This window comes from Mustela putorius, unplaced genomic scaffold, assembly GCF_011764305.1.
Source record: "Mustela putorius furo isolate JIRA1106 unplaced genomic scaffold, ASM1176430v1.1 tig00003903_pilon_pilon_pilon, whole genome shotgun sequence".
Taxonomy (NCBI): Eukaryota; Metazoa; Chordata; class Mammalia; order Carnivora; family Mustelidae; genus Mustela; species Mustela putorius.
The window spans coordinates 1440215-1464789 of record NW_025422051.1 but is presented as its reverse complement, the minus strand read 5'-3'; the positions used below and the strand labels follow the sequence as shown (position 1 = coordinate 1464789).

The window sequence follows — 24575 nt, the reverse complement described above, 5'->3', positions numbered from 1 at the left end:
ACTCTGTAACGCATGTGAATTTTCTGAGTCTGGGCAATCTGTGCAGTTAAGAGAAGGCGGAGAAGATGGGCGTGGTCAAGAGGCGCCAAACAAGGTGTTAGATTTGAGTAGGTTATTCAAGTATGTAAATAACCTCTGTTAACACTTTTAGCACCTACCCAAACACACACACACACACACACACACACACCACACACACGGCATGGCCTCCAGCCTGTTGGAATGTAGGCGTAATATCCTCAACTTTTTAATGTATTTCTTGTCACTAGGTGGCCAGTGAATGTTTTTCTTTTCCCTCGTACACACAGGGCATTTTGTTTTGAGGCATCGCAGAGCAACAAGAAGCAGTGTGTCTGAATGTAGGAACAGTCTGGGAATTCAGGGGCTGTGAATTTTATGATGTCGTTGCTATTTCCCTAAAGCATGATTCTAGACCATTTAACTTCTTTATGCCAGAGTTTCTTCATCTGGATGACAGAAATGATGAGAAGGCCAGAATCAAAAGTACTGTAATGATCTTAACCCTACCAGTCTATTAGCCAGAGCAAATAATTCCCCATTCACTATTCATTTTCTCAGAATTGCCTTTGGTGGCTGTTCTGCACATAATATAGTTTGCTCCTGTTTCACTAAGAAAACTTCTGGATGGTCACGTCCAAGGCTCGGGAGGCTTCGACATGTCTATAGCTTCATGTCACTTGCCACGTGCGTCACGGTCTGTGCTCTTTCAAATTTGCTTCTCTCAGCCTCGAATGCCTTCCTGCCCTGGCTCAGGTTCCCTTGTCCACGGAGCAGGATTACTAACAAGGTTGAGCTCTCCTCTCCATGGTCTTCGTCAGCTCCCTTACCCTAGCCTCAACAAAGATCACGTAAGAGTCTTCAAGGAAGGCAGTTCACATTTTCTCAGTCTTAAATAAATAGTGAGAATAAAATGATCTTTAATAAGCTTGACTGTCTTCGGGTTTCAGGATCCATCAGTTGTGAGGCAAAGCAGAATCTTGGCCCTGTAAATCAGCTAAAAGGCAAATCCACTCAGCCCTTGCTCCCTCCCAACCACTTTGCCCTCCCCCAAGCTCTCCCTATGTAGAAATTCTACAGACACAGTATTCAGTGCAGACAATGCTTTGTGGTATTTTTTTCCCTTTTTTTACCCCCTCTTGAATAGGTGTTTAATGACAGGCAAAATCTCTTGGAGGTGATAGGTGGAAATCAAGCCGACAGAACATCAGAAAGAGGTTGCAGGGGGAGCCAGAAGGTTTATGGCTTGTCCATTATTTTGTCACCTTTTCCCTCATTTTCTCTTAATAACTTTGACCTCCCCTTCCCTCACCTCAAATCAGGTTCCTTAGCTGGCTTGATAGACATTTCTGCTCATTGGATGACAGACTTGAAAGAAGGCATATGCACAGAAGGATTCTGGTTTAACCATGAGCACTGTTGCTGGAACTCCGACCATGTCACCTTCGAAGACAGAGACAAATGCCCGGAGTGGAACAGCTGGTCCCAGCTTATCATCAGCACGGATGAGGTACAGTGTTGTGAAGATTCCCGAGCCACTGACCGTTATTCTTACACTGACTGAATTTCTTATACTGTACTCATGGCACTTGTGGAATGCGCCCCTATTTTCCTCTTCATGGAAAGGGGAACCCGCTCCAGCTTCCTTTCTCTGTGGAGTAAGTGCGGCCCTATTTCCCTCACTTCTGCCACGTGGAATCCTTTGATGCTTTACATAGTAACTTAATGTTTTTGCTTCTCATAAACAGTCCTGGTGTTTCTCCTTAGCTGTTAGTATGCAGTGTGATTGAATCTGCCCTTCTCTAATAATTTTGGTAAAGATGTCAGAGCCAGCCAACAGGGATGCTATAATTTCTAACAAAAACAGAGTGGGTTAAAAATGTGTCTGTTATATACACTCCAAAAGTAATTTTCCCCTGAGCATTGCGTTAGAACATTACAAAAAAAAAAATTAGAATACATTCCATAGGAAAAAAACAGAAACGCAGGAGTAGAATTGCCTGTAGTCTTCTTTGGAGATTAAATCAATATTTTCATTTGTTCTTGTCTCCCAGCAGATATTTTTCACTGTAAAAGTAACATTGTTTTTCAGTTCCTTCCCTTTCTATTACCACTTGGGCTATTTGTTAGGTCTCTCCTACTAAAACAAAAACACACAAGACAGAATATAACCGCTCTCAATTCCCAATTCCTTTCTGGCTTCTACCACCCGAAACAGGTGCCATCTCAGCTCACTCCTCATTTACCTTGTTGGTGAAGTGACTGAGACTAGGCTAGGATATATATTTATACATTTAAAATGCATTTTTATCCCTACTTTGGTCCACAGATGATTTGAAATGGGGCATGTGGATGTGCAGGTGCACATGCACCCACACATACACACACACAGTCGAGGGAAAAGAAGGATGGGAAAATAATAAAGTCAGAAGTAAGAGTCTTTATGTACATAAATGACTGTATGCATTGGCTCGGGGGAAGAGGTCAGTAAAAGGGTTGGATACATACCATATGTGTGAGAGGGTTTAGATCTATTCTTCTTCTCAAACTGGGCTAAGGTTGGATGCCAATGGGTGGCTGAAACCGCAGGATAAATGCTGTGTGCCATCTCAGAAAATCAGGGTTTTTTTAAAATATTTTTTTCTAGAATTACACTGAATTACAAAGAGATGCACAATTCCCATGTTTATTAAGATAACACAATCTCTGTTTCAGCTCTGCTCCTGCATAACCTACCCCCTACCCTCTCTCCTAGATTAGGAGTACTTGGGTAGAAAACTTTGAGAAGCACTGGAGTTCAGGGTGAACGTGTGTGTGTGTGTGTGAGAGAGAGAGAGAGAGAGAGAGAGGGAGGGAGATTCCCTTGCCTTTTTTATTCTTTTATTTTTGAAGTAATTATAGATTCACAAAAAGTTGCAAAACAAGGGAGGTCTCCCATACCCTTCACCCAGGTGTCCCCCAGTGGTGACATCTTCTCTCACTAGAGAATAAGTAGCAAGACAAGGATATGATTTTATTTCACCAATTTTATTTACACAGATTTTATTTCACCAATTTTACGTGCATAGATGTGTGTGTATGTATACCTTTGTATATGTGTATGTAGTTCTCTGCAATTTTACTGCATGTGTAGATTTGTGTTATCACCACTACAGTCAAGGTCTAGAACTGTTGTTCATTCCGGCAAGGCTCCACTGTGCTACCCCGTGTGTGTGTGTGTGTGTGTGTGTGTGTGTGTGTTTAAGTAGTCCAACTGTAGCTCTCAAGCGGGAGCTTGAGATTTGCTCAAGTGACGTATTTCTCTGGTCATCCTTTTTTTTTTTTTTAAAAGATGTTTTTTAAATTTATTTATCAGAGAGAGAGAGGGGGAGAGAGCGAGCACAGGCAGACAGAGTGGCAGGCAGAGGCAGAGGGAGAAACAGGCTCCCCGCTAAGCAAGGAGCCCGATGTGGGACTCCATCCCAGGATGCTGGGATCATGACCTGAGCCGAAGGCAGCTGCTTAACCAACTGAGCCACCCAGGCGTCCCAGGTCATCCTTTTTTTTAATGAATGAAATCCTTGCCTGGAGAGAGTCTTCTAGATTCTAAGAGTTCTCCCGCCAAGAACTTAGCCTTCAGGTTTGTGCCCCTAGCCACTTCTAGCTACTTGCCTTTTCACTCCCCCTCCCTCTTTGTTTCCCCCCTTTGGAAAGTGTTCTTCCTCCCTAGCTACATTTGAAAGGCCAAGAGAGCAATTATCTATTCCTCTGAGGGACTAAAATAATGGAAAACTTGTGTCAAAGCTATAACTTAGGAGAAGAAAAAAAAAAAAAAACAACCCTGAGCAGTTTGGCTCTCCTTGTCTAGGTCAGTGAATTATTTTAATAATGTTTTATGTTTTAAGAAGTCAGAAGTACAGTGAGTTTTGTGTTTCATGTAATTTGAGTGAGTTTCAACTTCTACAGTTTTTATCAGTAAGCATGATCTCCTGATGTTCAAAATAGCTTTTTTTGGCCGGTGGGTTGGGGGGTGGGGAAGATGTAACTGTTTGCCAGCCCTTTATGTTGGTGACTCCTTATTACTGGTCAAAATTAGATTTATTTTCTGGCAGAATTCATTAGCATAGAAGGACAGTCTCGAAAGTATATTCACTCCATTTTAAAAAGAGGGCTTGCTGTTTTATTTTTTGGGAGAGCTGGCATCTCGGTGGTTTTGTTTTATGGTCAGAGCCTGAAACTTTCTGCTCACATCTACTTGTTGCTGAGTCTGTGATAGCAGAATTCTCTCAAAGATGTGGTGGTTCTCTGCAGAACTTAATTAACTGTATTTTAAAGAAACCGCTCAGGAATTTTCGACACTATAACCTCCCGTGAGAATCTGACACCAAGGTAGGTAGAGCTGGTCTTCACTTCAAATGTGTAGCCAATAACAGAGCTGTCAAGATTCTTAATAAAATTGACATAAAATGAGACCTACTTGACCCTCAAACCCCCCCAGAGGGGGGCGGGGGAAAGGAACTTGAAAGCTTAAAGCTCTGTTGAACCGGAGTTTGCTTAGGGTTCTGTCTGTTCCTCCTCCTTGTCGATCCTCAGCAGCTGGCGTCAGTTTCCTTGGGAGGGAGCAAAGCCTCGCATTTTCGGTTCCAAGTGGGCTGACAGTGTTTCAGGGGTTGCTTTGCTGCCCATCTTGGAAGGAGCGTTTTGAGCGATGTGATACCGGTCTTTTTCCTCCCGAGCCCCTCTCCCGAAACCCTTTTCGTCAGCAGTGTTCCGTGCCTCACTGAGGCAGCCTGGGCTAAAACAAGCTTCTTCCCTTTTTTCCCCTGTTCTAGGGAGCCTTTGCCTACATAGTCAATTATTTCATGTATGTCCTCTGGGCTCTCTTATTTGCCTTCCTCGCCGTGTCTCTTGTCAAAGTGTTTGCACCTTATGCCTGTGGCTCCGGAATTCCTGAGGTGAGTCTCAAACGGTTTATAAACGGTTAACAGTAGTGAATCCTTCCTGGTTAAGAGCCTTTAATAGGTATTCCAGCGTATCCTGCAATTCGAATCTGAAACAGGATCAGACCCTGAGGAAATCTGGAGTCTCTCTAGGTCTTCCCTCAAGTCTCCCAGCCTGGGCCACCTGGACACGAAAGGGGGTGGGTTTCTAGCCTCTTTGCGGGTTCCTGGGGAATCAGGCCTCTTGAAAGCCACTCTCTGCTTCCTACCCAAGGAGATCAAGGGTGGACCCCACGTTTCTGGCCTGAAAAAGTACTGGCATTTTCAACTTTGTTTGAGCAGGAGAAATAAAACGATTTTGCTACATTTCCTATAGTATGACTAGGGCTGGAAGGTGGGGGGCGGGGGTGGCTGAAGTCCTGTTCCTGACTACTTTTGGCTTAGATTGCTTGACAGTGACCAAAACCACTGAGATTTGAGGTTACCCACATGACCTTGCCCCCTCTCTGTTTTCTGACCAAGTCATAGTTACAAATTTCTTTGGCAGAGAATCAAGGCTCTACTGGCCTGTAAGGATGTAAGTAAGGAAAACACCCTCCCACTCTGCCTCCCCTTCTCCAAATACACACACTCTCATGCTTGCAGTACTCTCTCGCCCAGCTAGCACATGGCTGGGGGGGTGGGGGAAAGGAACTTGAAAGCTTAAAGAACAGTTCTTGCTTTCTTGGACTCCCAGGCTCCCTCCCAAATTGGGGTCATGTAGGTCAAACATTTATATGTCACTCATTTGAAAGGTGCAGTTTCCATAATGAGGTCCAGATTATTACTTCCCAGCCTTGTTTACTTGCCTAGTCTATATTTAATCTCTCTGTGTTTGACCTGCAGATAAAAACTATCTTGAGCGGTTTTATTATTAGGGGCTATTTGGGTAAGTGGACCCTGATTATCAAAACCATCACATTGGTGCTGGCCGTGTCATCTGGCTTGAGCCTGGGCAAAGAGGGCCCCCTAGTGCACGTGGCTTGCTGCTGTGGGAACATCCTGTGCCATTGTTTCAACAAATATAGGAAGAATGAAGCCAAGCGCAGAGAGGTAATAACAGATGGCCTGAATTGTCTTTTTTTTGGTGAGCATAAGTGGTCTGATCTTAGGGATGAGGATTTAGGGACTCTACCAATATCAGTACAAATACCCTGTGACCCAATTGTTCCACTTCTAGGAATTTATCCTACAGACACCCCAAGCGTGTGTGGGAACCAAGGTATGTGTGTGGGGCTAGTCGGTGCAGCATTTGTGGATATCATGGTAAAACCAAATAGTCAACAATGTCCATCAACGGGACCGATCAAATAAACGATATTCTGGCCATACTGTAGAATACTAGGCAGTCCTTAAAAAAGATAGCCTTATGTATGTTGATGTGGATTGATGGCTACAGAAGATCATTAAATTTCAGAAGCCAGTTGTGGAATAACACATGTATAAAATAATTCAAGTACTGTTTTTTTTTAAAGTATGTATATGTGTACCTAGAAGGAAAACGTCTGGAAAGTAGTTTTACTCCAAACTGTTGAAAACGTCCACTGGTGGTGACATTTCCCTGCTCACGGTGGTGAGTGGGAAAGTGAGGTGGTAGTGAGGGAGAAGTAAGGACTTTAAGAAAGAACTTCTAATACATATAACTCTACACAAGTTGTGCTGTTTTATTACAGAATAAGTTACAAAAATAAGAGATTTTTTTTTAAAAGAAGTCATTTTTTTCCTGTGAAAGAATATAAGCCCTGCATATTTTCAGATACCAGCTTTTCCATCTTTTATTTCTACCTAATGCCATGCTAAATGAGTTTCTCCGTGTATAGGATCTCTCTCTCTGCCTTCTGCCTCCATCTGGCTAAATTAGTCCTGCCACAGCGTCTCCATAGCTGTTCTCATGTTCATGCAGTTCTTAATGTATATCGTTTTGCGGAGGAAGAACAGATTTTAGAAATGTTCCACATCATTGGTTACTTTTATCCTGCTATAATTAAGGATTTAAGGAAATAAAGTTTCTTGCTCTATTTTCTTTGAATTACACAGAAATCACATATGAAATGGGTCAAGGCCAACGTCATTTTATTATAATGGATTTTTCACAAAATTGCAACCTAGTGATTTATTCGGAAAACAAAACGAAGCAAAACAAACCATAAGGCCCAGAAGGAAACTCAGAGATGCTGAAATTTCAAATATGGAATACATTTAGATAGTTCAAGGGGGGAAGTTCCTGGCAGGAGAGGAAGGCTAGCAGGAAAGGGAGAGGGAAATCTGTGTCGATTGTTTAGCTACCGTCAGATGGTAGCGGGGCATAACGGCAGTGTGAAACCGGTAAGGTTGTTAGATGGGAGTAATGGACAACAGAAGCCGGAAGAGGTGAAATCCATTTGAGCTGGCAGGAGGAGAGCATTGATTCTTGCTGATTTTGCATGGGTTGGAGTGACTTTGAAACTATAGATGGCCGGTTACTTTCATGCCATAAAATTGGCATTTTTGCTCACAGTTCCTTGTAAAATGAGAGGGGAGTTCTGGGCTGTTTCTCTGTATAGATGGCATGTATTTCTCTAACTAGACTCATGAATATTTGCATCTTGAGTTCACTTCCTATTGTTTATTTAGACTTTCTAGTTATTTTTTCCTGTCCTCCTCACCATCGGCAGCAACCCTTTTGTGTCCCAGGGCCTTGTCAAAGTGGGCAGATGGTGGAGATTACAGATTTGAGAAGGAAGGGCATGGACAGACTCTACTCTGTCAGCAAAAACTTGTAGCAAACTAGCCATCATGTTTCTTTTTTTTTTTTTTTCCTCATAATTCATCCTGAAAAGTCATTGAAATCCTCCTATTTGACTGTCCTCATCCTTTTCGGATGAAAGACAGTATATAGGCATGAATTTTGAAGTCCTACTGGGCTAGCCCCAAAGACCTCACTCCTTCCTTCCCTTCATTTTCCTGCGCCTTCCTGCATTCCCAGGGAAAGCTGCCCGTTTATTTTGCCAAGAACCATTTTATTCTGCAGAAACTCTTAATTTTTATTAAACTTTTTTCTAAAAGTTTCCATACTAACACAAATCACTTATCACTCCATGGCAACCAGAATCCAGTGAAAGGACTTTATCCTTCCATTAATTCTGGTGTGTTGGTTACACATTTTCCATGCGCATGAGTGTGTCTATGTACTGAGGTAGAGCTAAGTATCACTTGCTCTCTTTCTCTCCTTCCTTATTTCCCTCTGACAGCTTCTTCCCCTTCCTCTTCCTCTCCCACCTAGCCCTTTTCCTGGCCTCAGTGAAATACACTTAGGTCTTCTTTTCAAAATCTATCCCCTTGCTTCTCATTGCTTCAGTTTGCTCCCTATTTCTGTTTCCACTGGTCACTGGGGATGGAGTAGGGCACTGAGTAGGAAACCCCAACTGCCTATTGTATGAAGATTTGCAGCTCCTGAATGGCTGTGAGCCAGTTGTTACTTTGGTTTTATATCATTACAGCCATCTCTAAAATCTTACTTAGAAAAGCATTCCTTAATAAAGAAAGCACTATGTAAATATGTTACTGAAAATACTTCATTTAGGTGGTTAATAAGCCTACAGACTCAAAATCAGTTAATGAATCAAGAGTACCGGGTGTGAGGGGAATGATTCGGAATAAAGTCCATGCCTGGATTCATTATAGAGGAAAGACCCTCTACCTGTTCAAGCATTAGACCCTTGTGTTTGAAATGTAGCCCGCAGCGTTTGCTCTCTGAATAAGTAAATATGAATTAAACTTCATTTTTGATCCATTGGATATGGAGCATGTATAGTTGGTTTTTTAAAAATGTTTTCTAAACACTAACGTTCCCTTTTTAAAATGTGATTGTCAGTAGAAAGGTGTCATTATTCCAAGACTAATTCTGAGTTTTGGATTGTAGGTCTTGTCGGCAGCAGCAGCAGCAGGCGTATCTGTAGCCTTTGGGGCGCCTATCGGTGGAGTGTTATTCAGCCTAGAAGAGGTAACTACTTTTTTCTGTCTGTAGAATGTGTGTGTTGCTTTCATGTCAGGAATTCTGGCCCGTGTCTGTGGGACATTTAGACTGGAGGTGCTCCGCCCAGCTCACGTGTTACCATTTATTGTGTAACCAGAACTCTCTGGGTAGTTCTCTTGTCCTCAGCTCTCCTTCCTACAGCACTAACTGTTCACCTGAAACTGTTCTTTTTTTTTTTTTAAGATTTTATTATTTATTTGAGACAGAGAGACAGAGAGAGAGCATGACAGTGGGGAGGGTCAGAGGGAGAAGCAGACTCCCCACTGAGCAGGGAGCCTGATACGGGACTCGATCCAGGGACCTGAACTGAAGGCAGATGACCAACTAACTGAGCCACCCAGACACCCCATACCTGAAACTGTTTCTGCATCCTGTTTTACGTTTGCTTTCTCACCCTCTTTCTTCTAGGTCAGCTACTATTTCCCCCTCAAAACACTGTGGCGCTCGTTCTTTGCTGCCTTGGTGGCAGCATTTACCCTACGTTCCATCAATCCCTTTGGCAACAGCCGCCTGGTTCTATTTTATGTGGAGTTTCACACCCCCTGGCATCTCTTTGAGCTTGTGCCCTTCATTCTGCTGGGCATATTTGGTGGTCTGTGGGGAGCTTTGTTTATCCGCACCAACATTGCCTGGTGTCGGAAGCGTAAGACCACTCAGCTGGGGAAGTACCCTGTTGTAGAGGTACTCGTTGTAACAGCCATCACTGCCATCCTGGCTTTCCCCAATGAATACACCCGCATGAGCACAAGTGAGCTTATTTCTGAGCTATTCAATGACTGTGGACTTCTGGACTCCTCCAAGCTCTGTGATTATGAGAACCGTTTCAACACAAGCAAGGGGGGTGAGCTGCCCGACAGACCGGCTGGTGTGGGAGTCTACAGTGCCATGTGGCAGCTGGCCTTGACACTCATACTGAAAATTGTCATCACTATATTCACCTTTGGCATGAAGGTGAGGAGATTTTTTCGCTACTCAGTGGGTAGATGTGTGGCTATGGGTTTGGGGGGCAAAGCCAAGACATCATACAATCTTCAAAGCTCATGTGGCACTTCCGGCTTCATGCAGCATTATCCCCCCACCTCAGAAGGCTCCCGCCAACATGTCCTCAGCTTCCTAGACAGTAGCACCTCTACCTAACATCATCCAAGCTGACTTTTAGGCCTCATGCAGACCTCAGTGATGAGATTTAAGAAGAAAGGTTTTTTTTTTCCTTTCTGCTGGAAAACAGATTTTGCCCCTAGAAAAGGAATGGTGAGATATTTGTTCACATGCCTATTGTATTAAAGCAATATCTGACCACCACATCTGTGGTCCTCATAGGGGGGCTTTAGAGTTTGCCAACAGAGCAAAACATCAAATTGAATCAAACGAGGTAGCCGTTATTCAACTGTTTTGACCACTAAAATGGCAGCGTCCCATGGTTCGGCCCAGTGGCGCTCAATGTTTTCTTTACCGTTGTTATCAATGCCCAAGGATCAGGAACTTCACAGGTGATCCCAAGTTAATATTGCAACTGTCAAAAGCAGACATCAGGCCAGCATCTTTTATTTCCAGTATCTGTTATCATTGCCATGTTTCAGAAGAAATCAGAAAGGAACATTTGTTAAGGTATTTTCTTTCTCCTCCCTAGGTTATTTGTTTGTCTTGCCTCTGGCACCCAACTACCAAGTCAGTTCTCTCTCTTCTCTAGGGAAACGGAAGTTCAAACTGGGAGAGAAGATGTCGCAGCTCAGTTTAGGCAGTATTATAGTCTCTGAATATACACTCCGGAAAGTTTTACAGTGCTGCTTGAGGGATTTGTTTTTCCCTGTCATGGCTTTATTCTTTGATTTAAAGTGATAATGTTCAGACCATCCAACCCATCCAGATTCAAATGTATTTCACAATTGAACACAGGCTATTTAAAAATAATCTGCTGTTTCATTTTGTCCTTGTCATCATTTCTCTCCCTTCACACAGAACATTGAGAATTCACTGTAGATATCCTAAGAGTCAGGGAAATAGAGGGGGAGACAGCTGAGAGGGTCTTTTGGTGGTAGTGGTGGTGGGGTTGTTTTGTTTTGTTTGGATACTCACACAACCACAGTTACTTCTGCATTAAAAAATGTAAGCATTTCATCTTTCTTTATACTATTACAAAATAAAATGTGACCTTGTATACAATCCTTTTAATGTGACTAGTGGGTTAAGATTCAGTACATGGGAGTGGTTAGGAACACCGATTGTGTTTCATCCCTGGCACTGGTATTTACTGTAACTTGACCTTGGGTGAGTTGCTTCACCGCCCTGAACCTTGAGTTCTTTGTGATTGGGTAATCATGATGCCTGTCTCCCAGGGGTGGCTGTCCAGAACTGGGGGAATCCTGTCAGTTGAGTATCCAGCATAGAACGTGGTAGATGGTCAGTAGAGGGGAATTTTTGTTGCTGAGAATTCAGAATGGGGAAAATGTCTGCATATGTGAGAAATTCCATCTATTTTCCTTTTTCTTTGGGAAAGGCTTAATTTCTGCCCTCCAGTTCTATGTTGGTCTGGAGAGTTCAGGCTCTTGCCAGATGGACCCCTAAATCAGGGTAAGCTTCTTTGCAGTCGTACTTGCCTGCACGTCCAAGAGAACCTCTAGCCCCTGTAGCGTTACACATGTCTTTATGGCCACTTGCTAGCATAGTGCATAGTTAAATTGTCATTGGCCTGTTCGCTTCGCAGAGGGTCAGTCCTCTAGCCCTTAACGCATGCCAGGGGTGAGTGCATCATTCCTCCCTAAGCACCTGTTGCTTTCTCTTTGCAGATACCTTCTGGCCTGTTTATCCCCAGCATGGCTGTTGGTGCTATAGCGGGTCGACTTTTGGGAGTGGGAATGGAGCAGCTGGCTTATTACCACCACGACTGGGCCATCTTCAATAGCTGGTGTAGTCAGGGAGCAGATTGTATCACCCCTGGCCTTTATGCGATGGTTGGGGCTGCAGCCTGCTTAGGTGAGTAGTGTCTGCATTGACCTTGAAGAAGTTGACACCCAGGTGATGTAATAAAGAAGCATGATCTGAAACACGGTTCACTGCAGATTTTCTTAATGACCATTTCCTATTGGGTTTGCCAATTTTTCAAGTGCTTTAAGGAAGTATTCTTTATCATATAGCTTATTTTCCTCCCTTTGAGGAGCAATTTTACTCTCAAATTTCATCATACTAAGGAAATGATCAGAAACTTGGAGAAGGATATTCTGCCCAAGAATGTTCATTGCAGGATTATCTGTGATAGCAAGAAGTTGGAATCAACTTAAATATGCACAGAAAGGGACTGGTTAAGTGGATTATGGTCTATATAACTGGGTAATATTATACTATGTGTCTGTTAGGGGCGCCTGGGTGGCTCAGTGGGTTAAGCTTCTGCCTTCAGCTCAGATCATGATCTCAGGGTCCTGGGATCGAGCCCCACGTCAGGCTCTCTGCTCAGCGGGGAGCCTACTTCCCCATCTGTCTTCCTACCTCTCTGCCTACTTATGATTTCTCTCTCCGTCAAATAAATAAGTAAATAAAATCTTTACTATGTAGCTATTAAATGTGATCCTAATATTTAATATTTTTAATATTAAATAAATTTTTGTTAATACACAAGATGTTCCTGACATAAAGTGGGGGGCGGCATGGTGGGAAGTTAAATGTGTAATATGAGCTCACTTACATAAAAACGTGTATTTTTACATCATGAAAAACTTACAGAAGTCATTCAGAATTTTTACTCTGCTTATTTTAGGGAGTGAGCTTATGGATAATGACTTTTATAGACTTACTTTTTTTTTTTAAGATTTTACGTATTTATTTTGAGACAGTGAGAGGGAGAGCACAAGCCGGGTGGGGGGAAAGGCAGAGGGAGAAGCAGGCTCCCTGCTGATCAGGGAGTCCAACTGAGGGCTCGATTCCAGGACCCTGGGATCATGACCTGAATCAAAGGCAGATGCTTAACCGACTGAGCCATCCAGGTGCCCCGTCTTCTATTGACTTTTAAAAAGTGTTTTCTGACTTTTCCACAAGAGCCTGTATGTTCCAGAGAACCTCTCCTCTCAGTACTGTTACACAAATTGTGGATATCTTTTGCAGTGACCTTTATAATTAGGGGGGAGAAAGCAGTGCACGAATAAGAAACAAAAGGAGAAAAATGTAGAAGGCTTCTAGGATGTTCGTAGATACTATTTTGAGAAATGTAACTCATGTCCATTATAAACTTGCTTTAATGCAGTTGCATTTAACAGGGGAGACCTCTTTTTAGCAGTGTTTCTGGCAAGTAAGCTGTCCCTGGATGGGGGTCTGTCACAGGCCCTTACCTGGCATGAATGAACTGTTCCTGTTTTCAGTGGCCCATGTCTGTTTCTTTGCAGGTGGGGTGACGCGGATGACCGTTTCTCTCGTTGTCATAATGTTTGAACTAACTGGGGGCTTGGAGTACATTGTGCCTCTGATGGCTGCAGCCATGACAAGCAAGTGGGTGGCAGACGCTCTTGGGCGGGAAGGCATCTATGATGCCCACATTCGTCTCAACGGTTACCCCTTTCTTGAAGCCAAAGAAGAGTTTGCCCATAAGACCCTGGCAATGGATGTGATGAAACCCCGGAGAAATGATCCTTTATTGACTGTCCTTACTCAGGACAGTATGACTGTGGAAGATGTAGAGACTATCATCAGTGAAACCACTTACAGTGGCTTCCCAGTGGTGGTGTCCCGGGAGTCCCAAAGACTTGTGGGTTTTGTTCTCCGAAGGGATCTCATTATTTCAATTGGTAAGGATTTCAGAAAGAGGATCATGAGATCCATAGTGGAAATAAATAAATACATGCACAAAGGGTGGGGAGACAGAGGGAGGATGGGATGAATTAGGGGCCATCAAGATAGAAGGAGCACCTCCATTTTCAACTTTTGTCCCCCCTACTTCTCAAATAGAAAATGCACGGAAGAAACAGGATGGGGTTGTGAGCACGTCCATCATTTATTTCACCGAGCATTCTCCTCCCATGCCGCCCTATACCCCGCCCACCCTGAAACTCCGGAACATCCTGGATCTCAGCCCCTTCACTGTGACCGACCTCACCCCCATGGAGATTGTCGTGGACATCTTCCGCAAGCTGGGACTGCGGCAGTGCCTGGTTACGCACAACGGGTGAGAGCAGCCTGGGGGAGGCACATTGGATTGTGGGAGGAAGGAGACTGTAGAGAGAGAAAGAGAGAAGAACCCAATTCATTTGACCCTCAGTAGCACTTACAGGCCCTCCTGAAGCTCCGCGATGAAGATGGATGTGTTTCTTTTATCATCGTCATGAATGGAAAAGGGGTTTGGGGGAAAAAGTGTTTTTGAGAGATGCACATTATAAATAATGTAGTCCCTTCCCCGCAAAGGAAACAGCTATGTCCTTTTGAACAGACAGCACTGAAGTTATGATGGTATTAGGTAGTATATGTATATATAGTATTGGTCCTTTGAGTACCTTTATTTTTCTTATTTGAAGATGAGAGAAGCAAGTTTCTGTGAGGTTTGAAGATCTGCACAAGGGCCCCCTGTTAATATACAGTAGAGAGGTAGGCTTTAAACACAAGTCTTCTGACTCTCAAGACCAAGGCTCAGTCTTTCTGGGACATTTCCTTATTTTTAGTTAATTAAAAAAAACTTTTTTTTCAGTCCCCTCCCCCCTGGGACATTTGTCATGCAATAAAGGAAGCCCTGCTATTTTTATTGGAAAACAAGGGAGGTGGTGGAGGAGGGTGGATTGATTTTTCTAAGCATGCTATGTTAATCCAGCAATTATATAAGAATTTCACTCTGTATGATTTCTAAATGTTGTAACAGATGTCTTGCAGGATTTGAATCAGCAGGGGGATTTTCCCTAACTGATTCATTCAACACTTACTGAATCCCCTATTTCATGCAAGAAGGTATTCTGCTAGATGCCGAGGAGGCACAAAAAAGGCCCTTCTCCCCGCTCAAGGAGTGTGCGATGTCCTAGGGAATCTGAGAACACATGAACCCGTATCACATGACAGCAGATGGGACAAGAGTGTAGGTCAGGCTGTTGCTGCCAGGAGGACACAGGCATTGCCATCCTGCAGATCAGGGAGGCATTCTGGAAGAGGAGCGTGTGAACCGGGTAGCAAATGAGAAGATTCAGATATGTAGGGAATATTTAAGCCACAAGAGATAGCAGGATGTGAGACCGGAAGTAGAAATGCTGGCAGCCTGTCTGGGGACCCAAGTGCAGTCCCATTGGCCAGGTGCATGTAACCTAGTCCTGTGAGTGCCTCATGCTGTAAGCCCGGACGGTGTTGAAGACAGAGTTGCAAAGGACTGGGGTGGAAGGGTGTCCCCTCAGAGAATGTTAACCCCTGATTTATTTTTGTTTTGTTGTCTCGTTTTGTCTTGCAGGCGGTTGCTCGGAATCATTACCAAAAAGGATGTGTTAAAGCATATAGCACAGATGGCGAACCAAGATCCTGACTCCATTCTCTTCAACTAGAATCACAGGGTTGTGCTGGATATAAAACAGGAAGGACATTGCAGACCATGGATGTATTTTGTTAACTGGGTACCCAAAACACATTTCCCGTATTTGGAGGGTGAAGTTATATTATTAGTGTGTGTTGTCCCTTTCCTCTAAGTTAACCAGTTGCACTACATAATCTCTGGAATTTAATCTTCTCTTTAGGAGAAAATACAGTTAGGCATCTGTGATATTGCATTAGGAAGATTTTATGAAAGAGTCAACGAGATTGCTCTGGTTTCATTCTTTTTAATTTTTTTAAAATTTAAAACATAATTGTTAGCCAATATGCAATCACTGAAAACTATGCAAGAAAAATTCCAACCGTCCTGACCTATAGCCTGCAGGAAACTCATGAAAAAGTCACTTTTTTTGGACTCTGTCGTTGGTGGAAGATGAAGTGTAAGCTAAGGGGCTTTGCTTTTCCAACCAGAGAAAGGAAAGCCAGAAGGAAAATAGTAATGGTGTTTTCCAGACTGTGAAAATTCAGTTCAAATGTTATCTTGTTCCTGTTACAATACTTAGCATTATTAGTTTGTGTGTGTGTATGTGTATGTTAATTTTAATATCTGATTATAAGACAATGCTGCTTTGGTTAACCTTCTCTAAACGAATTTAGAGAGGTTGACTTTTATAGCTTGCTTGTTCCTGGTACTCTTTTGAAGTGCACAAAGATAAGTCATGGAACTTTCTCCTTGTCTGCAAAAAGGGTAATTTTCCAGATGGTATCTGTTAGCCAGTAGACAAGGACTTCGTCATGAATTTGTTAGTAGCAAGGAATGATTTCTTCGGCTTCCTTGGAATGAATGATTAGTAAAGTTCTAAGCAAAATCAATGACTAGGAATTTCACATTTTCTTGTGAGGTCCTGACTCATTCTCTTAGCCAGATGCCGCTTCCATGAGTGATGGTGCTTTAGGCTTCTGGAATATGTAAGAATAGTAAAGGGAATCACTTCGAGACTGCGTGCTGATAAACCAGGGAAGATCCTGAGCTGAATCTGCATACTCATGCATTCCTTTGTGAAGACCACCAGTACTAAAATAGCTGGGGGCTCATGCCTCCTCCCAGTGTTAAGTGCATAACACAGGCCAGTGTTGTCCCTGTGAACATGAATTTAGGCTTGGGGTACATTCAAATCTATTTGAGGCATTGGAATTAGGATAGGCAGCTGCGACTCCCTTGAGGCTCCTTAGAATTCTAAGTAAAACGCAGAGCTATCCTAAGACCCAGGGGTGTGGACAAGGCCTGGTGACACCAAAGGTGCTTGTTTATCCAATTGCAAAGGTGCCTGTCTCAATTTTCTACCACCTTTATTGCAGTAGAAAACATCACACTGTAGGGACACCTGGTGGAATCACAGAGCCACCATCATCGCCATCATTCCGACCGACGCCCTGTTTCATTTTCTGTTGTTTTCCCCATGTGCAGCTGCCCCCGCTACCAACCCTGTGTTCCCCTCCATTCTTTTCTCCTCCCACTCCTCAGTCCCCAGTCCTCTCTTTGGGATTGGGCGCCATGCCTGGTTAATCATTCCTCTCTCAAGGAAGAACTCCCAGGGATAGTTAAATTGTAAACTGGGGCTCAGCAACCTTCTGGCATGGGGACCCGAGGTAGCGAACAGCCGCCTGCTTTGCTCTCTAGCGCATTTGCTGCCACCATGCCTCCTTCCCTCTCTGTGCCGATGCCCAGGGCCCGCAGTAGCGGAACTCAACTGCCAGGGCTGTGAGTTCAGCCTTTCCTGTTCTGCAGGTCCGTCCCTGCACTGTGCACCATCCTTCCAGCCTAGAACCAGCAGTCACTCAGCGCAGCCTCCCCTTCCCTCCACCTCCCCTTCCCCAACACCTCAGGGTTCCTCATTTTAAAAGTTGCTGAACCCTGAATCTAGGATTTTTTTTTTTAACCCCTAGTTCTTTCCAAAATCTGAAATTCTTTTATTGCCCAGACCTGGGTAGCTAAGGCTTGTATTGATTTTTATCTTTCAGCTGTCAAGGCACTCACCAGAGTTTTGCTTCGTTTCTTCTTTTTTTTAAAGTATAGCATGCTAACATTTTAGAGAAAGAGAAAAAAACTCTTTAGGTTATCTTCTGTTATAGTCATGACTTAGTCCCTTTATGTCTTCTGTCCCTTTCATGCCACTGATTTCCTCATCTGAGATGAGGCCGTGGGCTAAACCGCCCCTGTGTATTGTGCAGAAGTCATTCTTATCTGTATATTTCTGGTTCACTACCTATCTTTTCTTATTAGCTGTCCAGCTGAAGTTTGCAAAACAGGAAGCATTAGTATTTCTGGTATTTGATGAGACAAAGGTTTGGTCGCATTTCATAGTGCAGCAGTGCTATGGAGGGCGTCTGAGTTTGCCTTTGTGTTTCTTCTAGGGTCTGTTTTTGATTTCAGACAGATGAGCCAGTGTTAAGGTGCTACTTCAGAGAATTAATTCGAGAAATCAGATAACACTGTGCCAAGGTATAGGTATACTTTCTAGATGCTAAGCACCGATTGGCCCTCCAGAGAATAATATCCTTTTGATACCTCACTCCTGATAAATCTCATTCATTAACCTCAGCTTCTCAGGAATCCTTGTAACACATAGGCTAGAAGTAGCTATAGTGTACGGTATTCATTATATGTCCAGTCCTATGGTTTGGCTCAAAGGTTGGCTAATTGTGGCTAGAGCTCTCTGCTAGACTGTTAGCTCTGCACCTCACACTCAAGGGTTTCTTGTCTTCAGGCAAAGGAAAATGCTTTCTGCCATTGCAAAGTCAGCAGTTGGACCGACTTTACCAACAAACAAAGCTGATACAGGGAGGGAGGCCTCTCTGTAGCCTCAAGTGGCCACATACCTCAATGGCAAAAGACTAGATGATCTGTGATTTAAAAATTAATTTGAATTGAGACGAGTGTGTTTGGGCGTAAAGAAAAGAAAATTGCCCAACACAAGGGAAGGCTCTACAAAGGAATGCCAGTAAGTGCTTCAGGGGAGAGGATTTTCCGAGGAGAAAGATCTGAAAGATTCTTTTCAGTCATGAAAAGAATGGGGGTTGGTAGGTTTGTAGAAGTCTAGCTGCTATACTTTGTAGAGTCAGATATTCAGCGTAAGGAATTACAGAGGCCCAAACCGTTAATGCATGGTTAGACCACTGGAAGGGGGAAGCAAGGGACCGAAAATGCAAACTAATGGCCACTTTCAAGGTCATTTCTATTCGGATGTTTGTTCAGACACTCTCCTCTTTTCTGGCCCCAGCTTCCTTCTGGCTTGGGCCAGCTGTGGAATAGAGGTGGTATAATCCACAGAATTGATATCCTCTGGTGGATAATCTGACATTGATGACACTTTGGATTTGCCAGCTGGCAGAACAGACGATTAATTTGCTGATTGAACAGCACAGCAGCTCAGTTTTGGCATTAGAGGCTGAATCTGAAGCCCTTACCGGAAGAGCAGAGCACAACAGAAATTTCTGTAGCAAGTCTCCATTTCCATTGGAATGTGAGAAAGATAAAGTAATGGGGATTTAGTGTGGTTTAAGACTGTGAAGTAATTCTTACCCATGATCTTTTTCTTTAAAGGTGGAGAGGGGGAGAGAGAAAGAGAATCTTAAGCAGGCCCCATGCCTAGCCTTGAGCCCAACGCAGGGCTCAATCTCAAAACCCCTTACAACCCCGAGATCTTTACCTGAGCTGAAATCAAGAGTCAGAGCTTAACCGACTGAGCCACCCAGGCGCCCCTTAACCATGATGTTAGGAGCTCATTCAGGTGTGGGGGGAGCAAATATAAAAACTTGTCATGCAGCAGAGTCCCATCATGCAGAGTAATCGAGCATATTATACGTTTTAAGTATTTGCATTGCCTGTCCCGGGTCGGTCTCTATCTTGGTTTGTTTTGTGAGGTGATGAGGAGGATGGTGAACTTGTTTATCCCGCAGTATCTTTTTATTTTAATTATGAGGAGTGCAATTTTTGAAGTCTGAGTTTTTAATGATGATAGTGAAGACAATATTGAGAATCTGAAATAACCAGTGTGTTTTATATTGCCAAAGTGCTTGCTGAGGACTGTCCGTCCACATCGCCACCAATAAATTCAGGGAAGGCAGGAGGACCTTTTTTCAGGGTAGTACACAGAGTATTGAGCTCTTGAAAACCCTGAGAAAAACTAGAGCTTTAGAAAGGAAATGGGAAGTAGGATATTCAGTTCTTTTAAAAAAAAAAAAAAAGTCTAAATATGTGGCCTGAACTTAAGTGTCCTAAAACCTTGATTTTTTTTTTTTTTTAACCGCCTCTGGGTTTGCCTGGACTCCCTCTGGAGAGAGAATTGGAAGATGCAGCAGTGGAAAACCCCTAGTAAAAAAGTATATGAGTTCTTGCAAGATGGTGGTAGGAAGGCCGTCCTACACCCCAAGCCATACAATCGGGCCTTTATAAACTGTTTGTTCATGTGCCTGGGTAGAGAACAAGTCAAGTAGTCTTTCAGAGACCAGGCTTTGCAAGTAGAGGAGAGGCTCTGAGCCATGTTTTGCTGGAGGCAGTCTGCTTGGATGGGGAGGGCTAACCTGAGACCAGACATCTGCTCAGGAAGGGGGCCGGTGACAACATGCCATTGCCTAAATGAGAAGCTTTAGGTAGACTGTATTAAATTTTGATAGCAAGACATTTAAAAAAAATCTATATTGTAGCCTCCCGAGAATGTATTTCTTGTGTATTAAAAAGAAAAACAGAGAGGGCTTCTCGGATCAGAGCTCAGGGAGCCGTGTAAACTTGCAGGGAAATTAATGTAGTGGTCCCCGGGCGACCCTTTGCTCTGCCTCAGTTTTGGTCGTTCACTCCGAGGAGAGAAGTTCTTGGAATAGTAGGTCTTAGCAACTTCACGTTACTCCACAAATGTTTGCTGGCCACGGTCTCACTTCTGAACATCTGGATCCGGGCAAAGTTTTGAAGCGATGTAGGGAACAGAATTGATTTTTCCACTGTGTAGTCCGATTTTGCCAACTCACCCAAGAAAGAAAGTCTGTGATGTGCAGAGTTTGTGTTTCTTGGATGGGACCCCGCAGGTCCCCCTGCCCAGTCCCACAGTCATAAATTCCTACCTCTCAGTTCCTGCCAAAGGGTCTTCAGCCTCTGTGTGCACTCACTAAATGAATGCCTTGCTTAAAGTTTGGCCTCTTTAAAAGCAGAAACAGCATACGATGGTGTAAAAATAGGAGGGTTTAGAAAAAGCGATCTCTGCCTCTCTTTCTCTTTCCTCTTCCTCCCCCCTCTTTTTTTCCCTCGGTTACCCCTCTCCCTATCCCTGATTCATTTTTTTCTCAGTTGTTAACAAGCATGTTGTTTTGAATGTGGACCTTGGGGAAGGGACGGCGTCATTCTCAGGACAGAGAATGGAGGACACTTCTGAGCTGCTGGACCACATGGGGTTCTGCTCTACTGTCGGGGCCAAAGCCAGGGCTGTTTCTTGAGAGCATTAAGGGTTTTAGCGTCTCAAGGCGGACATATGAAGAATTCATTGCTAAACCTGATTTTCTACTAGTCCAAATCTGTTGAAAGTCAGAGACGGCCTAGGATTTGGTGAGTGAAATGCCATCTGGCAACATGGGGACAAGGGGGTGGCCTGAGATGGTTTCATCAGGGTGGGAATGATCAGTCTGGTCACATTGGGTATGACCTCAGAACACACGGTCCTTCAAGAGTGCTCATTTTCCCTTCTCTGTTTTACTGTGGCCCCTTCCTCCCTCCCTTCTCGCCCTTTGCCCTGCCTTTTCAGTACTCAGCTTTTAAATAAATATGTACATTTTTATTATATACTTGGTCCTTTGGGACTATGTAATGGTTAAGAAGTGATTTCATTCTAGATTTAAAAATCCGACGTGTGTAGTATTTTGTTCTCTTAAACTGTCTTTTGGAGCTATGCTGCTAACCCGGTACAGGCCAGAAAGGAGTTGGGCCTGCCAGATAGCACCCTGGTCATGTCACCTAAGGATGACATTGATGTTGCTACGGTGACTCTTCTCTGTTTGACCAAGGCCAGCCTCCCGCTCTTACCTCTCTAATTCACCCCTGGCTCCGGGAGAATTGCTACCCACTGGGTGAGCCGGTGAGGCCAGGAGGATCAGAAAAGCCGGTTTCCAGCCCATGGGCCCCTCTCTGAATTCTCCATAATACGCTCATTTGTAAGGCCGGCTCCCTACCACAGTAGCCAAAGAAAACCCGTCTGACTCGACATTTTAGGTCCTCAGCGTTGGTAAAGGTCCCTCTGAAGCTAACGCACAGACAGCAGCAGCAGCCAGGCATGTACAGAAGCTAGCATCAGCCAAAGCTCATACAGCCCGAGTTGCATAGGGAGCTTGGTGCCGAGCTGTTCTGAGCGATTATTTATTCGAGTACTGCCAAGCCTTACGTCACGCTTTCTTAGCTTTGTTCTAGCTTGTAGAGGGGTTGGTCCCCGTTCATAGGCACAGCCTGTACCAAAGCTGTGGCTTACTGCTTGCTTCATTTCGCTTCCTAGTCATGCATAGCAACATAGTCTAAAAAGGAAGACATGGGCTGGGGAGTTAGGAGACCTGGTTTCTATTCCCTATGCTTCTACTAACTAGCCTTGAGATCTTAACCGCTCTGTGCCTCAGTGTTCCCATCGGCAAAATGGGGATAGCGTTAATTGCCCTACCTACCTCACAGGGTTGTTGTGAGGATAAACCGAGACAATGAATGGAAAGTACTTTGACAAGTAAGTGCTATGCAAACTGTAAGAGATGGAAACAATCACGTTAAAGGCAATGGAATGGACACTGGCAGAAGGGTTAAGGGGCTCATCCAGCCCTTTCTCTGTGTGGCATAAACCCGGGTCGCCATTGCTTTATACATTTTCACCTAGCACAGATTTGTAATTATGCATGTAATAAAGCACAGCCTTATCCTACCTGGTGTCTGGTGTGTGCTTGAAACCCCCAAGGTTTCTAACTACTGATCCCTGATCATAGCAGCGTGGCGGCAGGGTGGGGGGGAGGGGAGGATTGAGGGAGGATGGTATAAAAGGGACCTGCAAACACCTACTGGGAGGCTCGCTTCTTAAAAATGATTTATTAGGTGCTTAATTATTTTTACAAGTATGGGTTAAGTAATACCTTTTTATCATAAGGAGACAAACGAGGGGCAGCTTGCTCTTCCAAGACTCCAGATACCTCGTTCCTTCTGCCTCCTTAAACATTCCCATCTCATAGGTTGGTGATACTTTCTTGATGACATGAGGATTAACTGGGAGCTGGATTTTATTTTTCTCTCTCTTTTTGAGCTCTTAATGGTGTCAGATGATGGGCTTTGACGGGCCTCTTGCCTAGGAGCGGGGTGGGTGATTGAAATGGGCCTCTGGTGGAAAGGAAGGTTAGTAGCAAGCACCCTCTTCATGGTGTCTTGAGATTAAAATATCTCCTGTGAAAAACCCTCTGAAGTGACCAAGGAGGGGGACTCTTTGGGGAGGTGGTCGAATATGCAGACATTTCCTTTTCACACTTCCATGGAACATGGTAAACAAAGGAAAGCCAGACTTCGGATTCAGTAATACCTTTTCCTGCATGTGACTCGTCCCTCCCCTTTCTGTTAGCCAGACTCCGAAGAAGGCAGTTTACCGTGTTTCCAACTTTTTGTTGCAGAGTTTCTCCAGTGGGTATCCTTTCGCATTTACAATGGCATTGCCTTGCTGCTACCAAGAACTTGAAGGCCGTTGGCCTACTTGGTATCATCTTAGGAAGGACACCTCTATATAAAGATAACTCCCTCATAAGCCTGAAATTCCACAAAGAAATTTGAGTTTCTGATGTTATTTCTCATTTTACGGGATCCCTTCCACACTATTACCATCCCTGCCTCTAATCTAAATACCCCTTGAGAAAAAAAGCAATACATCTAGGCGTTCCTGCCAATCAACAACTTACTGGGAATTAGAGTGTCATGTCTGATCACTGTGGGGCTCAGATAAAAGTGGCTTTGATGGAGTATGACATACAGATGAATCCATCACCTAGTACCAAAGAGGCCCAGAGAAACACCTGGAAATGACCACCAGATGTCAGTGCAATCATTAAAATATTGACGTAACTACACTTTGGTCAAAAGAGAACCTCGTGTCAGAGGGCAGGTGAGGCAAGATGGGTGACGTCATCATACACAGCTAGATGGTGGGAGTACAAAATTCAGTAACAAGGTGTCTAGCAGATGTTCTCTTTTTAATGTGTCTAAGAAACTTGATGCTTTTGTTATTATTCAATTGATCACGTGGCAGCCCCTACCTTTAAGGAGTTCCTCGTCCTTTCACTGCAAAGTTGTAGCTGCTTTTTCAAAGCAGTGTCCTAGGTAAAAGGGAGGGAAGGAGGACCCCAGTTCCTCCCTCACTAGGATGACCTGATACTGGATGATTAGGACACATCTGATGATGGGGTGGTGGTGTTCATAATTACCCAGAGAAACAGGTGTAGACTGGAATTACTGCATGTGTCTTAGCTGGGCTGCACTATAACAAATTATCCTAGACCAGGTGCTTAGAAACAACAGAAAGTTATTTCCCACAGTTCTGGAGGCTGGAAGTCCAAGCTGGCATGGTTGGTCCTGCTGAGAGCCCTCCCCCAGGTCACAGGCTAGCCACTTCTCACTGTATCCTCCCATGGTGGAAAGAGAGCTAGAGAGTTCTCTGAGGTCCCTTTCATAAGGGCACTCATCCTGGCCATGAGGGCCTCATTCTTCTGACCTCATCACCTCCTAAAGACCCCAACCTCAAAGACCATCACAGTGGGAATTAGGATTTCAACAGATATTTTGGGGAGGCATGCAAACATTCTGTTCCCACACCAGGCAAAGCAAGAAGTGTAGTTTCTCTCTTCCTCAGGGATCTCCAGCTCTTGGCCTTTGGACTCCATCTAGCTCCAGGTCTCCAAGGCTCCTTCCCTAGGAGCTCAGACTCTGCCTTTCTCTTGAACTTCCAAGGCCCCTCTCCGGGCCTCTCTTCCCTCCTTCGTGATAAGCAATCTCATCTTAATTGCTATGGGATGTGAGGTAAGAGAGGTATTTGAACAACCACAGGTAA

At 44.0% G+C, this 24575-nt stretch overlaps 1 protein-coding gene across 4 annotated transcripts in view; it reads left to right on the top strand.

Annotated features, from left to right (window-relative positions):
* Nucleotides 1-22418, top strand: part of CLCN5 (chloride voltage-gated channel 5) — a 155686-nt gene extending 133268 nt beyond the window's left edge. For 3 of the 4 annotated variants that reach the window (XM_004755112.3, XM_004755115.3, XM_004755116.3), the window contains 9 exons: nt 1341-1528; nt 4830-4952; nt 5823-6029; nt 8878-8958; nt 9400-9942; nt 11778-11964; nt 13365-13763; nt 13924-14140; nt 15398-22418. In XM_004755112.3, the coding sequence (XP_004755169.1) occupies nt 1341-1528; nt 4830-4952; nt 5823-6029; nt 8878-8958; nt 9400-9942; nt 11778-11964; nt 13365-13763; nt 13924-14140; nt 15398-15488 (2036 nt within the window). In that variant the 3' untranslated portion in view covers nt 15489-22418. The remainder of the gene's footprint in view (nt 1-1340; nt 1529-4829; nt 4953-5822; nt 6030-8877; nt 8959-9399; nt 9943-11777; nt 11965-13364; nt 13764-13923; nt 14141-15397) is intronic. The other variant, XM_045068420.1, reaches the window with a different exon arrangement.
* The last annotated feature ends 2157 nt before the right edge of the window (nt 22419-24575 follow it).